The following is a 20,430-nucleotide window of genomic DNA, read 5'->3' as shown; positions in this document are numbered from 1 at the left end:
CCTAAATAGGATATTATAATATGTCATTAAATCTATATTTTACCTTTTTTTAATTAAATTCTAGCCCTTTATGCAATTCAAAGAATAATAAAGGAAAATTTGATATAAAAAATATCATGCAGTTTTAATATGAGCCTGATTATATATATAAATATGTAGTTTTGATCTAATGGGCTAACTATCTTATCTTATGAAGCATGATATTGATATGACACAATATTAAATGAGCATAAAAAAGGAAATGTAGAAAATTTTTAATTTTTCTAAAGAAAAATTCATTGTCATTAAATGATTCATTTTCCCTTACTATAAAATAAATGTTCTACATTAATATTGTCATATTTTATTTGCCAATCTTATACTTAGACAGCCAATAATAAAGTGAGTTAGATAGCCCACTAGATCAATACTATATATATATACAGTTTTGATTTAGTGGGCTACTTAGCTAATTTTATGGTACATGATATTGATTTGATATAGTATTAAATATGGATAAAAAAGGAAATGCAAAATATTTTAAATTTTTTTAAAGAAAAATTCAGTATCATTTATACATCACATGATAATTTAACACATTGTCATTAAAACATCCACTTTTCCTTTATTAGCTTTTTAATATTAAAACATAATAATAAAAATAAATGTTTTAAATTAATATTGCAATATATTATTTATTAATTATATCCTAGCAACTATAAAATAAGTTAGGTAGTATACTAAATCATTATTCATAACTCATTAGATCATTACTACATATATATATATATATATATATATAAAGAGTAATTTTATAATGCGAACCGTCCACATGTGGATCTGCATCAAAATCAATATTTCTTAAAAAAATGATCAACTTTACTGTGTATGCTTTTTTATTTTTATTTTTAAAGCATCAGTATACACAGCAAAGCCGATGCTATTACTTTTTTTTTTCTTTTTAAAAAGTGCAATTTTGCTACTTTAATGTTTACAATTATCCCAAACATTGTGTTTTTATTTTTTTGGGAAAATTTTGATTTAAACCTCCTCAATTTTGCCTTAAAGGATAATTGTATTCCCCTCCCCGAAGTTTGGGATAGTAGTAATTAAATTCCTTGGGTTTGGAAAATTACAAGAACCTTGCTTGCTGTCCAATTCCATCCAAAAAGTAACTTTTTCTATCCCACGCATCAGTTGAAAATACCAAAATACTCATATTTTTGTTATTTTATTGAAAAAAAATCACTTCCCTAACTTATTGTACAAAAAAATTTAATTAAAAATTTGAAATGGAAGAAGATCATTGGAGTGCAACAGCTAATGAACAATGCTTACTACAATCACAACCCCTGGAATTGATGTTTTTGCAAAAATCAACATCAATCCCATACACCTATAAAAGTACTATTCCTGCAACTCAATTTACATACAATTTACAGCTTACAACTCAATTTTCCTAATTAATTAACCATTTAAATATCATTTCACAGTAAAATTTATATCCACAATGACGAAAACAAATAATATTGCTTCATCAAGTGGAAGCAGTCAAGTGAATGAAGGCTTAACAAAATTTAAAAATAGAAAGTTGTTATTGTGGAAGGAAAGCAGGTATAAGGATTTCAGAATCAACAAACGATGCATCTAAGTTATGTTTTTTCCGCTTAAAATGAAAATGCAACTATCACTCTTTCTAGATACCTAATAATGAGGAATATATGATGCTTGATGATGCAGATAGTGAAGAGAGGTAGAGAGGAAGGAAGCAAGAAGTTGAAATGCAAAGAGAAAATGAAAGCAAAACTTTAAATGCAAGGGTTCAAAAACTTTCACTATTTGTAAACATAATATTTATGGGCATATCAATAGCTGTAATTGTATTTTCAATTAATATGAAAATAAATTGAGTACAAACTAGTAAAATAAATATCATACTAGCAAATTAAATATCATCCCAATTTTCGTTGAGATTACTGCCTTAGTCACGCCCGCTGAATAGAAGTATTAGACTAAAAGCATAGACTATAACAGTTCCGGTGAAAAATCACTTAGTTTTGATACTTATATGATTCTAGAAGATGATCTAGAATTGGGGTACAGAGATGCAACTTCGCAAGGAGTGGCAAGGGTGAGCATAAAATCTTCTTTAAAAGACAAGTAAGAAGGAGGTCTTAAGGGCCATTCGGAACTATGATCTCTCCCTCTAATTTCTTTTGTCTCTGTATTTTCTTCTTTCTTTTTTTGGTATGCCGCTCTGCGAGCAAGGAAGTCATCTCTAGGATGAACCGGATAACTAAAAATAACAATCATTGGTATAAAATTGAAATATTCATTAACACTATTTTAGATTACAATATCCATTCATAATGTTTTTTAAGCTTGCAGAGCATTTATATATTCATAATAAACCTGTCCCAACTAAAGTCAAAGGATGACACAACCATTTTTTACACTTTATAATCCCAAATGACTTGAAATTTCTAATTTTGTATACATTATCATGTGTCATTTGTCTCAAAAAAAGGGATGACACAGCCGTATATTCTATGCACTATCATGTACATAACATGTACCCTTTATCACCATTTACATGCTATTTGACTATCATTTGTATTGAAGTATCAATTTACATCCAAATTTATAGACACCTTGCATACTTTAATACAATAAAAGATAAGTAGAAAGCCTAATAACTAATGACAAAAATACATAATAACTTGTATTGACAAAAGATGACATTCTTCACATTCTTATGGCTACTTATTGCTTTTATGGCTGAGAATACCATAAAAAATGTGTAACAATTCATGCTGAAGCTAAGGCTTGTTGCTATTGAGGTTGAGTCTAAGGCTACAAAGACTTAGACTGACTTATGTGAGGATATGTCTGTTGAGGCTCAAGTTGGCTCATCTAAGGTTGAGGCTTTTGAGGCTAAGGCTCGCTTATCTGAGGTTGAGGTTGACAAAGCTGAGGCACAAGCTAGCTAATTTGAGACTGAGGCTATTAAGGCTAAGATTGGCTCATCAAAGGTTGAAGCTGGCTAAATGAGGATAAGATTGACACATCAAAGGTTGTTGAGGCTGTGAATACCATATACAAGTCTCTGATGCATTACCAATATCTTATGCTAACTCAGTTGATGTATATTCACTTCCATTTCCTTAAGTCTGAAGAAAATACAATTAGATAAACAAGTAGAAACTTTTAAGTAAACAAAAACAATAAAAAAATTTAAAAATGTAATAAATTTATTTGTGTACAAGTCCCTATGGAGGCCATTGGTTGTGAGCTTGAGGCAGATGCACTCTCATTCCTCTACGTTTTATGAAAATTTAAATAGTTAAACAAGTATTAAAAAAAAAAAAGCAAATAAAAATGACAAAAAATTTACAATTAAAAAACTTGCCTTGTTAGAAGCCTTCAGGCAAGATTTTTATTATACTCGAAAGCTTTGCAGACACTACATCTCAATGCATATGACATTTTTTTGTGGAGTTGGCTCATCTAGTTCCCTTTTCTTTATCCTCTTTGGCCTACCAGGTCTCCTCCTTTGATTTGGGGGCTGCATTTTATCGACATTTACCTCTGGTCAAGCTGGTTCATCTAGTATAGAGTGAATCATGCCAACATAAGTCTGTATGTAGGCAGCCTTTGTCAAACTAACATGCACATATGGAATAGGATTGATCCCCATGTAACTAATATATGCCATGGCATGTTTGCAAGGAATCTTAGACAACTGTCATGCTCCACAATTACTATCTTTGATCCATAAATTACCTCAAACTTATATTACTTGCCCAAGTCACCTTGGTATGCCTCATTGCCTTCTGTGATTTGTTAATCTTTTCTTGAACAATCGGTGGGACCTTTGAATGCCATTCTTTCATAGTCTTTCCTCTTGTTTTAAATCTTTTAATAATTTTTCTCCTCAAATCCTCAACTAACTGCAGAATAGTCATGTTCCTAAACTTGTCAATCTAACTATTGAAAGATTCAATCATGTTGTTTATCACATGATCAGCTTTCACACTCTTTTCAAACATGTACTTACTCCAATGTTTAGTAGGAATCTCCATCAACCATTATAAGCTTCCATACTAGTCTCCTAAATCCCTTCCATGGTAGCATTGAACTCTTAGACATTGGCTGCTCTAGTTGTTACCCATAACAAATTTCTAATCTTGACTCCAGGAAACCAACCCTTGAAATTGGTAAAAATATGCCTAGTATAATATATATTCTTGTTATTTGGGAAAATATTCGTCAATGACCTTAACATAACTTTTTGCCCATCTGTCATGAAACTAATTGTTCTAGATTCATGAGCTCCAATGTATTTACTTACCAAACTTAAAAACTAGCTCCAACTTTCATATGTCTGTCCTTCACAGATGAAAAATGCAACAAGAAACAAACTATTATTTGCATCTAAAGACACTACACTTAACAATACTATACCAAACTGACCTTTTGAGTGGCACCTATTTAGATTAATAAATGGCCTGCTACCCTTCAAGAAGCTATTCCTTAAACTGACCTTTTAAGTGACACCCATTTAGACTAATAAATGGCCTACAACCTTTCAAGAAGCTATTTGAGCAGGGAAACTCAAGAAGAACCTCTGAAAAATAGAGTTCTCAGAGAGAAAATTCCTATGTCATTTAACTTGAACCATTGTTCTTGGCTTCTTACACAACAACTTATTCCCATGCTTATGCAACTCAATATAGCGCTCACCATGAACATGATGTAACCTTGCCAATGTTCTGTTCTAGGCTCTTTATAACTTAATCTTTTCCAACAGTAGCTCCATACTTCTCCTTTTCTTCATCTTGTAGATCCTTTACATTAATATTATGATTTGACCTAAACTTAGCTCAAACTTTCCAGTGATCCATTCACAAGTTACTCATGAATTTTCAGTAACCATGGTGCATTTATGTTTAGGTTGCAATGTCTTAATTTGATATATTTTACCATCTAGCATTGAGGATACATGGATCCTCCATGGACAACCAGCAGCAACACACATTGAAATCACCCTTAACTTCTCATTTCTTACTCTAATGATGTTAAATCCTTTTCGAGTTTATTTGGTGAGTAGGATTGGATTAGAATTTGGATTAAATAATCCCAATCTCATGTTTGATGTCGCATCTGACAACTTTCACTAAATAACCCTTTAGAATGGGATAACTAATCTCATATAAAGGGGTGGGATAATTTATCCTACTCAAATTTGGCTTTCGTGGATTGTTATGCCTTTTTTTTTTTTTTCAATCTTTGTTTCTCCACTTTTTTTCTCAGATTATTTTTTTTTAAAATCCTTATTTTTTCCCTTTTTTTTTTTTTTTTAACAATATCAACTTTTTTTTCTTTTTTTGTTTTTTCGTTTTACCTTTATTTCTTACTTTTTTTTAGTCATCATTTATTTTTTCAATTTTTTTTAGCCATCATTTATTTTTTCAATTTTAGTTCTTCTAATTTTTTTTTTTTTAAATCTTTGCTTTTTTTATTTTTTTTATTACATCAGTTATAGTTTCATTTTTTTATTCTTCTTATCCTTCCATTATTTTCTTCTTCTTTTTTTTTTTTTAATAAATGGGTGCAAATATTTATCCCACTTAGATTTGGCTTTTGTAATTTTTTTTTGTTTTATTTCTTTTTTTCATAATCTTTGTTTCTACAGTTTTTTTCCTAGAATTTTTTTTTTCATTTTTTAAATCTTTGTTTCTTTTCCTTTTTTTTTTTCCCTTCTTTTTCTTTCTCATTTTCTTCCATTATTATTATTATTTATATTATCTTCCTTTTCCTTTGTTTCTTTCCTTTTGGTCATCATTTTTTTTTTTAATTTTTTTAGCCATCATTTTGCTCTTTTATTCTTTTTTGATCTTTGCTTTTTTTTTTATTACATTAGTTCTAGTTTAACTTTCTTTTTTCCTTTTTTTTTTTTCACTTCTTATCCTTACATTTTTTTCATTTTGTTTTATTAAAGGGGTGGGATAATTTGTTCCAATCAGATTTGGCTTTTGTGCTTTTTTTGTTTCTTTTTTTTTTCCCCCCAATCTTTGCTTCTCCATTTTTTTCCCCTTTTTTTTAAAAATTTTTTAAATCTTGTTTCGTTTTTTTTTTTCTTTTCCTTTTTAGTTTTCTTCCGTTATTTTTAAAATTTTTTTATCCTCTCTCTCTTTTTTTTTTATATTATTTTCCTTTTCCTTTTTTTTCTTTCTTTTTTTAATCATCATTTATTTTTTGAAATCTTTGTTCTTTTATTCTTTTTTTAATCTTTTCTTCTTCTTTTTTTATTACATCAATTTTAGTTTCAATTTTTTTCTCTTATCTTTCCATTTTTTTAATTTACTTTTCATTTTTGCTTCTCTATTTTTTTTTCCTTCCCCCTTATGGATATCTAGTTTAATAAATACAATTTTACTAGTTGATATTAATGATTTTATATATCAATTAGATAAACCTTTTCAAAAACTAATTAGAAGATGGACTTATGTTTTTTATTACATCAGTCATATAAGACGTTAAGTGGGCATTACCAATTCAAATTAAATTAGGTAACGTCTTTGCCTTTAAAATTATCATTGCTTTAAGACATTAGATGAAATATTAAGTATGCATTTGGCTTACAATTGGTCTTTTTTTTTTTTTTTTTTCTTCCCTTATAATTTGACTATCCTTCTTGGAAACTATTCTAGTTATTGCCAAAATTATCCTCCATAACCAATTTAAGCATATGAATATATCTTTCAGTGCATATTATATGAGTTTCCTCAAATACCATTCTTTATTAAAAAGTTTAGTAAATTTCATCTAAACAATGTTAAATTGTTCAAAACACATTAACCGAAAAATATTAAGTTGTTCATTGTATATCAACCAAACAATATAAATATGTTAAGATAATAAGAACTAAACGTACTTTTGACCTCTAATTTTTTTTTTTTAGAATAAAAATATATATAACGGTAATAACTCTTTCATATATAATATAATTATATTCCTGAATTGTTTAATTGTTTTAAATTATTTTCCCTAACCAACTTAAGCATATAAACTGAAACAAAAAACCAGATACTCCTTAACATATTGTAGGAATTAAAATACTGTAAATTGCAAAATGGAAATGGAGCAGAAGAAATAGTGAGACATTAGGAGAATTGGCAGCATTGACAAAGTCTTTCTTGATAAATCTCAACCTTAACATGAACATCCATATATATAGAGAAGATAAGATTAAATGAAAAGACCTACAAACCATATTACTTGTATGTTAGAGTCACAAATATGAAGGATAACTATGTAAAAACAAATTAATTAATTGGAGAGCAAGTAAAATAAAACTACCTAGAAATCATATCATATCCATTTAGAACCACAAACGAATATAATGAAAAAACCATAACAATTGGAAAAATTACAAAAGTGCTATCTAACTTTTTATTGGCACTTATAGTATTACTATAGATGTACAGTATTAAACTCAAATCAAGACAACTTGATGGTTTTGATATTAGACTTTCTTTTATTAATTTTTTGATTATTTTAACAATTAGAATTTAAAATATAAACAATAATTAAATATAGATTTAAGGATATATTAAAAATTTTAATTTAAAAAAGTGAATCTCACTGATACATTATAATTTTAAATTTCAACATCTGATACGATTCAAAATCTACAAAATAAATCCTAATCTTAAAGTACCGATTTTAGAAAGTCTCCATTTGATTCATGTCCATATATACACACACACACACACGTGGGGACTTCTTTTTTTTTTTTTTTCCTTTTTCTGCCAGAATGTGCTTTTTATTTTTTTTAATTTTAATTTTTATTAGATATTATAATATTAAAAAGGAGAGAGATTTATCGAGAAATCATGGTGTTAGCTCAAACATGCTTTATATATATATATATATATATGAGAGATTAGAATATATTAGCTCAAACGTGCTTTATATATATATGAGAGATTATAATATATCTAAAGAATATGTACAAATTAAAAACTTAAAAATATATTTTAAGTGGTTTTGTACTGGGTCAAATCTATAATACAAATAGGCTTTGACAAGCTTGTTAAAGGCTTGATACATAAAAATTGTTAACAAGATTTCCATGCCATAAATACAGAAACATCCCTAGTTTAAGGAGCTATAATTTAGAGAATTTTATTGATAAATAATTTACAGAATTATATAAGTGTTAATTTTAATATAGCATTAAAATCCATTTTAAGTAAACAAATAAAAAATAGGCATAATAAGTGTATGACATTATTTCAATAAAATTCTATATAAGCTAAAATAGCTGTATTAAATACTTATTAAATTTTCATATAAGTTAAAAAAAAAAGCTTTTTAAAAAAACATAAAATTTAAGCTTTTTTAAAATAATTTTAAAAAGCTTTTTTTTTTTTTTTCAACAAGTGTTTGTTGACTTTTATCAAACATTTTTATGTTTTAACAAAATAGTTTTTGACCTTCAAATAAAATTTTTGATTAAAAAAAAAAATCCTAGTCATAATATTATTATATTATTTCTGCAAAAGAAAAATGTTGACTTATTGTTTACATGACTTCACAAAATAAGTACAATTTCTAGCAAAATAAAAAAATTCATCCTCTAATCATATTATTGTTTATTATGGGCACCAAAATATTTTTGTCAAAGACATGTTCCATTCCAGACAATGATCTCATTGTAGTTTAAAAGAATAGTAATGAAGATTAAAACAATAATTAATAGTAATAATATTATCATTTATATGACAATAAATTAATAACATAAATAGATGATTCTGATGTTATATAAAGGTTAACAAGAATTGTAAATAGAGTCCAAGAATTGTCAATATTGCTAAGAGAAATAAATAAATAATAAAGCTAGCTAGCCAATTACTTTATAAACACTTTTAACTATGTATCCATCTTCCTTTTCAATATCCTCTTGTGGAAATTGGAGTGCTTGAAACTATCAAAACTCGGGCTCGCCGCAGGCCGATATTCCGGCACCAATCTCCCGGACTTATACCGGACGCCGCAAGCATTGCAAAGGGACTTAGGACCCATCGGACCGGCCCTCCACTGCGGTGTCTTCTCAGCCTGGCAGTGGCTGCAGCATCTTCTCTTCATGCAATCATTTTTCAACGCAAAACAACTTGTTCTCTTTTTGCTACCAGTCTTGCTTCTTTTTTTCTTGATGGCAAAGCTACAAATATTATTTTGATCTACGTCTTTTGGCGGCTTCACTTTTTCATGTCCCTTCGGAGAATTGATCATGGAAAGCTGGTCACCATAATCTGCAGAAGATGAGAAGCAGCTTTCAAGCTCTTTTTGTGGCACTTCTAAGTCAATGTTATTCCAAGAGATTATTGGTTCATCAGCCAAGCTAATTGGGAGATCGTCAAAAACTTTGTCCGTTGAGAAATCAATTTCTTTGAAGAAGGGATCAAAAAGGTTGAAGTACTCTTCAAGATCAAGGTGGTCTTCATGGTTGTAATTCTTGTTAACATTGTATTTATCTTCTACAGCCATTAGCGGAGAGAATAGAGACAAATCGGATTTGAATACCAATATGTTTGATTATAAAGATTACTACGTATTTAATCAATATATATATATACATATATATAGATAAATAAAGAGGAGATAATAAAGACGTAACGGGAAGTAAATAAGTTCTTTCTAATTGAGATTGCATTGCTAAGAAGTTTATCCAAATAATATAGGCCGAATTTTATATAATAATAATAATAATAAATATTACTAGAGTAACCAAAATTTTTAATTTTTGAGTAAGATTCTGTAGTTGTTTCTTCTATACGTTTTATGTTTGATTTTGAATATCAACAATTGATCATCAATCTAATAGATAACATCAAGCTATTCTATTAAAAAAAGGAATTAAAAATATAAATAAATTCAATTTTAAACATTTGTTCAAATTAAATATATTTAAAATATTAAAAAAAAGTATAGATAAGTATACAATAAAAAATAAGTAGAGGATGCAGATTCTTTTATTTTATTTTATTTTTATCAAATGATGTGTCAAATTGATATCTAATTGGCTTGTTTCTTCATTCACTTATCAATATTTAAATTATATTAATATATCAATTATAATATATTGATCACTACTATACCACGTCAATTGGTTAAATAGAAGAAAAAAACAAAAAACAAAAAACAAAAAACAAACAACAAACAACAAAAGGCTATGAAAATTTGATATCAATGGTCTGGCTGGTTAGTTAATCCCTTATGAGTCCATGAAAATTCATCGAGAGACCATTATACAGCGGGCTAATTAAGGTGCAAATTAAATCAAATATATATATATATATATATATTCTATAAGCAATTGTTTTTTGTATAAAAGAAACTATTCTAGATACAATAAATTTGTATACTGTATGTATCCGTGTTCCTAACCACTTCTTTGAATAAATCTGTAGAATAAAATTGAGAAAGAAAAAATAATTTTAAGAGCAATTGGGTAATCATAGAATTTTGCTAATAGTAGTGTTACATTACCAACTTGTTACAAGTGATATAATCAGCAGTGGCGCCGGACGTGGACACCGTTGCACATTCTTTGAGATAAAACAAAAAGTAAATTTTTATTTATTTTTTCCTCAAAATAAGTATTTATTTTTTGTAACCCGACCCAAAAAAAAGTTAAAATTTTAATTAAAAAACTAAACCAATTGAAGCTTAAATATATATATAATTAAAACAAAAAAATATTGCAGCTTAAATTCTTTATAATTAAAACAAAATTAAATTATAAATATTAATGCTTGTATATAAATATTATATTAAAATCTTAATGATTATGCTTACAAAGAGAAAAATTGAAAATATACATAGATAAGTGAGGAAATGAAAAAGGATTAAAAAACAAATGAAAGCAAAAAAAATAAAATAAATAAAGAATAAATATTTATATGTACACACAGAAAAACTAAAGAAAACGCCATTTGTAGACCTCTTGTAACATGTTACGAGATGTTAGACGCATACTCGCGCGCGCGCGTGTGTGTGTGTGTTAAAGTAATAGAAGTTAACGCATAGGATGTGACTGTGAAGAGATAGAAGGTGGAGGAGGCACACAAATATAAGAATAAAAAAGTAAATGGCCAAAAAAAGTTTAAAAAAAAAAAAAAGAAATGTAAAAAAATCTGAAGGGCCCTGGGTCACCCAAAATTGGTCCGGCTATGCTATGTTTATGACAAAGATGATGTGTAAGGTATACCTGGCAATTCGTGTTAGTGGATCGTGTTCGTATCAATCCGTTTAATAATCGTGTCAAAAATGCCTAATCCGAACACGACCCATTTATTAATCGTGTCAGGTACCTAAAACACTAACCCGACCTGTTTATAAACAGGTCAACACGACACGACCCGTTTAACACGATTATTTTAACGGGTCGTGTTGACCTATTAACCCGTTAACCTGAAATTGACCTATTAATCCGAAAACTAACCTATTAACCCGTTAACCCGAAAATTAACCTATTAACTCGAAATTTTTTTTTATTTTTATTTTTTATTTTTATGTTTTTGTTTTATTAAAAATGTATTTTTTGTTTTTAAAAAATTAGTAATAGAAAATTATTTTTATAAAATTTTTAATTTATAATATTTTTTAGTTATTAAATATTATATTAGTGATAAAATATTAAATTAAAATTAAATTTAAATGGGTTGTAATAGGTATATAATCGTGTCGGGTTGAAACTGACACGTTTAATAAATGGGCCGTAACGGGTCAATTTCGAGTTAAACAGGTCAACCCAAAAATGACACGATTAATAATCGTATTAAACGGGTTGATCCGATTATGACCCAAACCCATTTATAATAAACCCAAACCCATTTATTCCGTGTCGTTTTCGAGTCGTGTCGCCGTGTCATGATCCAAATTGCCAGGTCTAGTGTAAGGTGTTATTAGCTTATTGATTAAAAATTTAATATAGCATAAATTTGTAAATTTTCACCCAAAAGGAGACCAAAAAAAAAAAAAAAAAAAAGAAAAATTCAAAGGATAAGCAAAGTAAATATAAATAAGATTTCATTATGTTACGTCGATGATTTTTTTTTTAAGAGAAAAAAAAAAAAACAAAAACAATTGTCTATCAGAATATTGGGTATTTTTCTTATAAAAAGATTATACCGTGCACACTTGCTCCATACAAAATTTTGTATATATATATATATATATGCCCTTTTAATCCTTTAAGATTCTAGATTTTTTGCTCATAATCTTTTTTTTTTTTTAACACCTTTACTGCTAATTATAGTGCTTGTTGCATCATTATGTTCCTAACTCAATATCGGCTCAGATTTGTCGACCAGAGAAAAATGCTTAAATAAGTAAATAAAAATGAAAGTCTTATTAACTTACATAAAAAATAGGGTTAATTACAATTTGGTACTCTTAATTTGTAAGATTTTACAACTTAGACTATTAATTTTCAAACATAGTAATTTATACATTTAATTTTTAAATTTATTATAAATTAATTCAATTTTTAATTTTGACCAAAAAAATTGATAATAATTTTTGTTCAAAAACTTAAAGCAGAATCTATATGAAAATAAATTAAATTTAAGATATGGATTAATAAGAAGAACACGAAACTATTACCCATATATATATATATATATATAAAGCAGTGCATTAAAAGGTGAAAGCGCCAAATAAGTCATTTTGACTGTTATGAAATGAGGTGTAAGCCCTAGCACATTGGCATAATATTAAAAAATTAAATATATGTTTAAATTGATACAAAATTTGAAAAAAATAAAACATATAAACAATTTTTAGACTGCATAGTAAACCAATTAAATTTTACATTAAAATAAAAATTAATAAATATAAACAAATATACAATGTAGCATACATTTTTAATTTTTTAATTTATAAATAACAATTTATAAATCTAATTGAGGATAAGATAAGTTTTTTATAAAACAAAAAATCAAAAGATTAGATTTAAGGTGTATGTCTCACTATTTGAAGTGAAAAAAAGCATATTTTTCTATATTAGACATATGTCACATGTCATAACACATGCACCTTATAAGTATAATATTTCAAATTTAAGTCTCGATGTATTTTTTGTATGCCTTACCATAAACCTCTTCTTTCTCTCTCTCTTTCCCTCTCTCTCTAATCCAATTTCCAAACCCAGTTGAAAAACAAAAAAAACAAATTCTTAGAAAAAACTTCCCCACACACCTTCTCCAGATTATTCTCTGTTTACATGGTATAAAGCTAAGGTTTTTCCAAAAATTCTTAGTTTATTAGTTTTTTTTTTTTGGGCGCATTTTTCTGGGCATTTCAGCAACTCAGTCATCATCGCCGGCCATCTTCTCCAGTGACTAGATTTCGGCTCGTCTATGAACACTGCTCCCAGCACTTGACTCAGCAGCCGACAACCTCTTTGGTCATTCCATTCTGCCGTCCATTCACTATCAGATTTCCCCTCACTTGCCAGCTTAACTCTTTGCCCGGATCATTGTCGTTCGGACCATGCCGCCAGTCACACCTCTGCAATTCAAGATTTAACCCCAGAGTTTTTCTTTCTTTTCTTTTGGAATGAATATATTGGGCATGGAATTCAAGGTAAAACGAAGGTTGAGCTTCATTTAAGGAAGAGAAAAAAAAAATATATATATATACACATATATATATATATATATATATGAGAAGGTTGTATTTTGTTCGTATGGATGATTAGAAGTAATTGTCTGTCAATGAGAAGGTTGTATTTTGTTCGTATGGATGATTAGAAGTAATTGTCTGTCAGCTGGGCATGCAACGAATTCAAGCTTTATATAATCTTTTCTTGGATTTTTTTAAAGGAAATGTTGTTTGTTAATGGGGAAAGTTTCTTTGGGATGAAAATAATCGATGAAAGTTTCTTTGGGGTGACAAAATAATCGATATGCTATATGTTTAATAATTAGTATGCTATATGTTTATGGGAATCATATATTTCAGATGTATTACTAATACTGAATTGGATAATATTGCATGTATACAAGTGATTTGGGTAAAAATGACCCATTAGCTTATGATACCACTCTGCTTTTACTCATATCTACGGTATACCTCAATACAAGACAAGCACAGGAAAGGATATTCAATCAAAACCGCTCCGTTGCTTGTTCTTTCTTTCATCTAGATTGGCTTTGAAGTGTGAGACCCCTACTGTCTACTTCCCTTGTGCTAAAGCGAGAATAAGTCACCCTGCCAGAAAGGATAGACCTAGTTCAAGACTCCCCGAGTAGACTGACTTCTTCTTTCTCCGCCACCCCCCCCCCCCCCCCGGTCAAAATTTTGATCTGTTTGCCGCCAGCTACGGTAGTGGCGAAGCACTACTGAGCAATTCACGTCCATTTTTCTCGTTCTATCTCAGAGTATCCATTCGCTCGAGACTACTCTGCTTCCGTTTCTACTTTCCGCAAGCGGGCCCGGGCTTTTTCCAGCCGTTCCACAGCCCCCCCGCGTAGTTCGTTCAAGATGTGATGTTGCAAGCCCCAATAAGAGAAGAAGAGCAAGGCTGAAACAGCATTTCTAAGAATTCCACCCGTTTGAGTCGTTGCGAGCCGGAAAGCGTACCGGCAATTTGAGTCGCGAAAGGGCCCATTTTTCGGACCTGATTGGAACACTGGAGAAGTAGGAAGACTTTGTTTGGCGATTCATAATGGGTATCTAGAATATCTATGTAAAAGAAGGGCACCGGCCCCCCACTGGGATTTTGCTTTCCTTATCTACGTGTTGATTTCTCTTTTCAAATCAAGGTCTTCTTCAAAAGAACCAGAGTCATGCGAGTAGCTCGAGCAGGATTAAAAAGCTGAAAAATGGAAGACCTTTCATTTTCGAGAGGGATAATCAACTCCGCAAATATTGATCGAAACTTGAACCCTTGTATAGGTATGCAATTTAAGAAAGCACAACAATTGAAATGCAGGCTGCTTTCATTTTATTAAATATAGTAGGGCTTTAAAGAAAGAGTAGGCGGTTCGTATGTTTTTATGACTCTCCTTTCTTCCCTCTCGACAGGGAACTTAGCTAGAGGAATTCATTTTCTCGTACTTGTACCATTCTATTTTTATTGATGGTGATATCGTCCTCAATTTAGCCATCACACTGAGTGTCTATTGATGGACCTAGTACTCTCCACCTATATTGTCATGAGACGGACCTGTCACACTCTACGATATTCTTCCCGATTTATTCACCATACTCAGCCTCTTCTAGTGGACCTATCACTTTTTACGTATATTGTTCCGAGATGGACCTGTCACACTTTGTCGATGTTGTCCCCAATTTAGCCACCGTATTCAGCCTCCATTGATGGATCTGTCGCTCTCTGTCTATATTGTCCCTGATTTAGCTATTGCCTGTGAGATCCCACATCGGTTGGAAAAGGAGAACGAAATATGCCTTATAAAAGGGTGTGGATACCTTTCCCTTGAGACGTGTTTTGACAAAACCGTGCGGGCTGGATCCAAAGCGGATAATATCTCATGCGGATGGACTGAGTTATTACATTGCCACTCGTGGAGTTTTTGTTCAAAGCTTTCAAAGAGATTATCTATCCTAAACCGCTCTGAAAAGGCCTTGGTGTTAGAATGACTATTATTACATTTGAATCACCACATGATCTACACTATTTTTTCATTGTGACAACTTGTGTGGGCCAGTGCAGACATTGACAAGCTATCTGGTGTCCAATCCCACATTATACGGGTGTAGATCAGGGGATAATTCTAATGTAATAATAATTATTCTCATAATGTTAAGGCTTTTTCAGAGCTATTGGTTTTAGGGATCGAAAGATCTCCGAAGATAAGCATGCTTAGACAAGAGAAATAGTAGGATGGATGATGTCCTAGGATGCTCTGAATAAAAAATACCATACGTGGTGTGATGGCTAAATTAATGACAATATCAGCAGAGAGTGACAAATTCGCTAATGGAGGTGGGGTGTGGCAGAGAGTGACAGGTCTCTTCTAGTGGAGATGGGGTATTACAAATTATATCAGAGCTTGTATCCGGCCAAAGTGGTGTAGCATTGCTCTGAACAAAAAATACCATATCAAGTGCGGTGGCTAAATCACCGATGGAGGTGGGGTGTTACAATGATATTAGAGCCTGTATCTGACTGGAAGTGTGTCAGCGAGGAAGCATGCAGTGCATTGACAAGCTATTTGATATCCAATCCCACATCATTCGGGTGCTACAAATGATATTAGAGTCTGTACTCGATGGAAAATGGGACAGCATTACTCTGAACAAAAAACACCATACTAAGTATGGTGACTAACTTGGTGACAACATTGGGAGAAAGTAATAAATCCACCAATGAAGATGGAGTGTTACAAATTATCAGAGTTTGCACCGAATCGGAAGTGTACTAGAAAGGACTTGGACCTCAAGGGATGGACTATGACGATCAGTGTGGGTGCCTGTAGGACACTGGCAGGCTACGTGGTGTCCAATCCCACATCGCCTATGTATAAATGAAGGGATTATTCAAATGTAATAATAGTCACTTTCATAACGAACTAGGCGGCTTCAGGATTGTAATAATAGTCACTTTTATAATATCAAAGTGGCTTCAGGGTTTGAAAAAACTCTGAAGTTAAGTGTGCTTAAGCAGAGAGTGATAGGTATATCAATGGAGATGGAATGTTACAACTACGGTGAGCCTTTAGCTATACTCTAACAAGGATGATTGGAAAAATGGGTTCTTAACATTTTTTATTTTATTCTTTTTCCAAATTTAATTGTAAATATTTTATAAAAAAAATCAATTTTAGGGGTTACGTGAGTTTCCTCTTATCTTTTTTAACATAATCTGTTAAGTTTTAATGGATTTGAAAATAGGAGGTATGAAGCATCTAAAAATTTTGTACAATTCCATAAACACAATTTTATGAAATTAAAAGGTATACAAAATGCATTTTGCGCTTAATTAATTTATGATTTAAACCTTAAATATGATAGTAGATAGTATACATATTGAATAAAGTATATTTGTTATAATATTTATATTATATACATAAAGACACTATTCGCAAATGAAACATATATATAATTTTGATATATTGTAACACCCCGTCCCGAATCATATCGGAATTTTTGCACGTTGACCGAGGTTAACTGTTGATCGTTGACCGAGCGGGTCAAAAGTTGACTTTTTGTTCCAGTTGGAATTTCGAGTTGACCAGGGCACCGTGGCGAAGTGCACGATGCCCCGAGTTCGTAGACTAGTAGCACGTCGAAAACGGAGCTACGGTTTGAAAGTTATGAGCAAAACAAGTTGAAGTGCAAACTGTCCAAGGGGTGCCGGAGTTGACTTTTTATTTATGGAGAAATGAGCTTTGACTCGTGCATGGTTGTGAAGTGCTCGTCGATACGAGTTCACAGACTACCGGCACGCTTAAACGGACATCCGGTTAAAAAGTTATGGACGCGTGAAGTTTGCCGGATACCGTAATATTTTAATGTTTTTGAGTTGATGAACAGTGAAATGCCATGTATCAGCTACTGATTGGTCCACGTGGCATGAACAGTGTCATACAATGGCATTTATTTGACAAAATTCTCGGGGAAGAGAGAGAAAGAGAGAGAGGAGAGAGAAAGAGAGAGAAAGTCCGACGGCCACCGGAGATTTTCAAATTTTCCGACCGATCTACTGTACACGCACCGGCCAGCAAGGTTCCCCTCCACATTTCCAGCAAAACCTCAAAATTTCACGGCGATCGGCCGCCGGACGCGTCTGGATCGGACGTTCGAAGATCGGCGGCGACTTTTTCCCTCCACCGCTGGCCACCGCCGATTGGCCCATTTCCGGCCATTTTCCAGCCACACGCGCCAGACACCCTTCATCCTCTCCTCAAGTCCGGCCGACCCACCAAGTTTCACGGCCACCGGACCACCGACGCGCCGGGATTGGAGCTTTTTCCGGCGAGGGGCCGGAAATCTTCAAACCGTGATTTCTACGCCGTCCGACCTCCGTTTGCCTCACCGCCGGTCCCATTGGATTGCTCTCCCCACAATCTACGGCCACCGCACGCGCCGCCGCCGGCGACGGTTGCCGGTGACCGCGGCGGCTCGCCGGAAGTTACTGTTCCGGCGAGTACCCAGTTTTCCGATCGGCTCCAGTTCACTGTGTTCGACCTCCTGAACCCGAATCCGGCATCCGTTTCTGCCAATTCGCGATGGTTTGGGAGAATTGTAGAGCCAAAACCCGAAAGGCTTTCCGGCGAGATTCTGACCCCGTCGGGTCCGATCACCGGAAAGTAAGACCGAATCCGTGATCCTCATCACGCGAGCTTCGATTCGATATATAACTCGTAACTTTTAGATATCGTTGGTGTTCACTCCCCGGGTACCCATTTGGGAATTATCCGAATAAAATATTAATATTTTTGGTTGGTGCACTGTGGTTGTTTAGGTGCGCGTACGAGTGGCGGAGTTGATCCCGAGGAGGATCTTAGTTGATTTACGCGCTCAAGGTGAGTGACCCACCTTCAAAATTTATTTTGGGCAATTAATTATGTTTAATTGGTATTTAAATTAGACTCATGTGGTATGATTTAATTATGGTTTTATTGTGGTTTAATTTATTTATTATGCATGAGCAAAGTATGTTTCGGTATTAATTGTATGTGGTTTTAAGTAATATTTTTCGGGCATAATTGGGTTAAATATTTTACGAAAATATTTGTTTAAATTTTATAAATTATGCCCGCGGTATTTTTATTATTGAATCTCGTATTTCGAGAAAGTTGTGGTTTGTTTGTTATCGAGGTTTCGTACCGGTTTGGTTAAATAAAAATATGTGGGATGGTAAGTGTGAGAATTTAATGTATTTCCCATGGTAATTTTGGAAAATGGTACGGTTGGTTAATAATGTTTATTTTTAGACGCACTCATACAGTATTGGTGTTCTGGTGTATGGACACGTGGTAGCGCGCAGGTATTATGTGGTTTAGCGCGCGGTTATTATTTCTCCCGTTGTTGCCATTGGACCGTGGGCAGGCAAGTTTGTTATTGGCCACAGCCGCCCCCTCCTTGGCCGGGAGATGGTTTCAGTAGCGGTACTGTCGGGACGCCGAAGTGCCGTTTGCAGATTTCTCTCTTTAACCCCCCGCCAGTCGGTGCTCGGGATGCTGGGTATCAGAGGGCATCACTGGTATATGGTGTGGTGCGTCAAATGTAAATTGGAAATAATGTTTTAAACCCCAAAGGTGTTCTAAAATTATTTATTATAATTTATTGCAGTTTATTTATATTTGGGGTATTTATTTATTTATTTGTTGTTTATTAAATTATTTGGTCCCTTGGTTTTCGGGAAGTACGAATATCGGGTTTTGTGAAAATGTTTTAAAAAGGAAACATTTCCAACGGAGTGAATAGTGAGGGTTTTGAGAGAAAGTATTACTTCAATTGTTTATTATTTATTTAATTAATTGTTCGGTATTGATTTATTAAATCCTTTTATTTGGTATATTATTATATTAAAGGTGTACAGTAGATAGGGTCACTCACTGAGATGATTAGCATCTCACACTCTTAAATTCCGTTCTCCTAGGTCCAGGTTGGAGATGTTGATTGTCCGGGGCGAGCCCAACGTCTCAGTTCGTTGCCGAAGGTTCAAGAAGTTTTTCTTCCCTTTTTCCTCTCTATCTTGTATTGCTTCTTATCTGTCATTTTATAAATTCAACATTTATCTATATAATGCTCTGTATACTGTATTGGACATGTAGTTGTTCGTTATGCACTGGGTTGCTGCTGTTGTTTCTTTTGAAGTGCTGAAATTTGTGGAACCAATTTGTAGTATTGTGAGAGAAATGAGGGGATGTTTATAGAAGTGTGTTTTCAGTGCAGGTAATTTTTGGTAAGTCCATCCCTTAGGGGAGGCTCTGTCGGGTTTTCCATTGGAGGGTCCGATAGGGTTTCCCTGGGATCAGGGCTTGTCTAAGGTTCCGAGGAGGAATTCTGGACGGGTCCTGACATATATCCCCTGATTAAATCTTTCACAAATTATAATAAGAAATATAGTGACATAATTTATATGCTAAGGGTCTTCACTTCCCCACATATGTTTTTCGATTTAAATGTTTACTGAGGTGTCATCCATTGATTACTTTCATATACAATACTTTCCATTGCGATATAAAAGATTTGCTTTGAAGAGAACAGTTCTCTCTCTCTCTCTCTCTCTCTTATATATTATATTATTGTATTCTTTTAATGACTACATCAGATTATAATGGACATGGTAACATGACAAATATTATATATGGATACTTTGCCATATAGTTTTTAAATTTTTGATTAAATATAGTTTTTGTTATTGGACCATACTTTTTTATTATAATAAGAGAAATATATCCCAAT

The 20,430-nt window shown here is 32.1% G+C and overlaps 1 protein-coding gene across 1 annotated transcript; it reads right to left on the bottom strand.

Moving 5' to 3' along the window:
* Positions 1-8,916: 8,916 nt before the first annotated feature.
* LOC107425661 (GATA transcription factor 4) lies at positions 8,917-9,534 on the bottom strand. The gene has a single exon (XM_016035679.3). The coding sequence runs from the start codon at positions 9,532-9,534 to the stop codon at positions 8,917-8,919; it is 618 nt and encodes a 205-aa protein (XP_015891165.3).
* Between the last annotated feature and the right edge of the window lie 10,896 nt (positions 9,535-20,430).

The sequence above is a fragment of the Ziziphus jujuba genome, chromosome 7 (genome assembly GCF_031755915.1).
Source record: "Ziziphus jujuba cultivar Dongzao chromosome 7, ASM3175591v1".
NCBI classification, from domain to species: domain Eukaryota; kingdom Viridiplantae; phylum Streptophyta; class Magnoliopsida; order Rosales; family Rhamnaceae; genus Ziziphus; species Ziziphus jujuba.
This window is presented reverse-complemented; position numbering and strand designations above follow the sequence as displayed.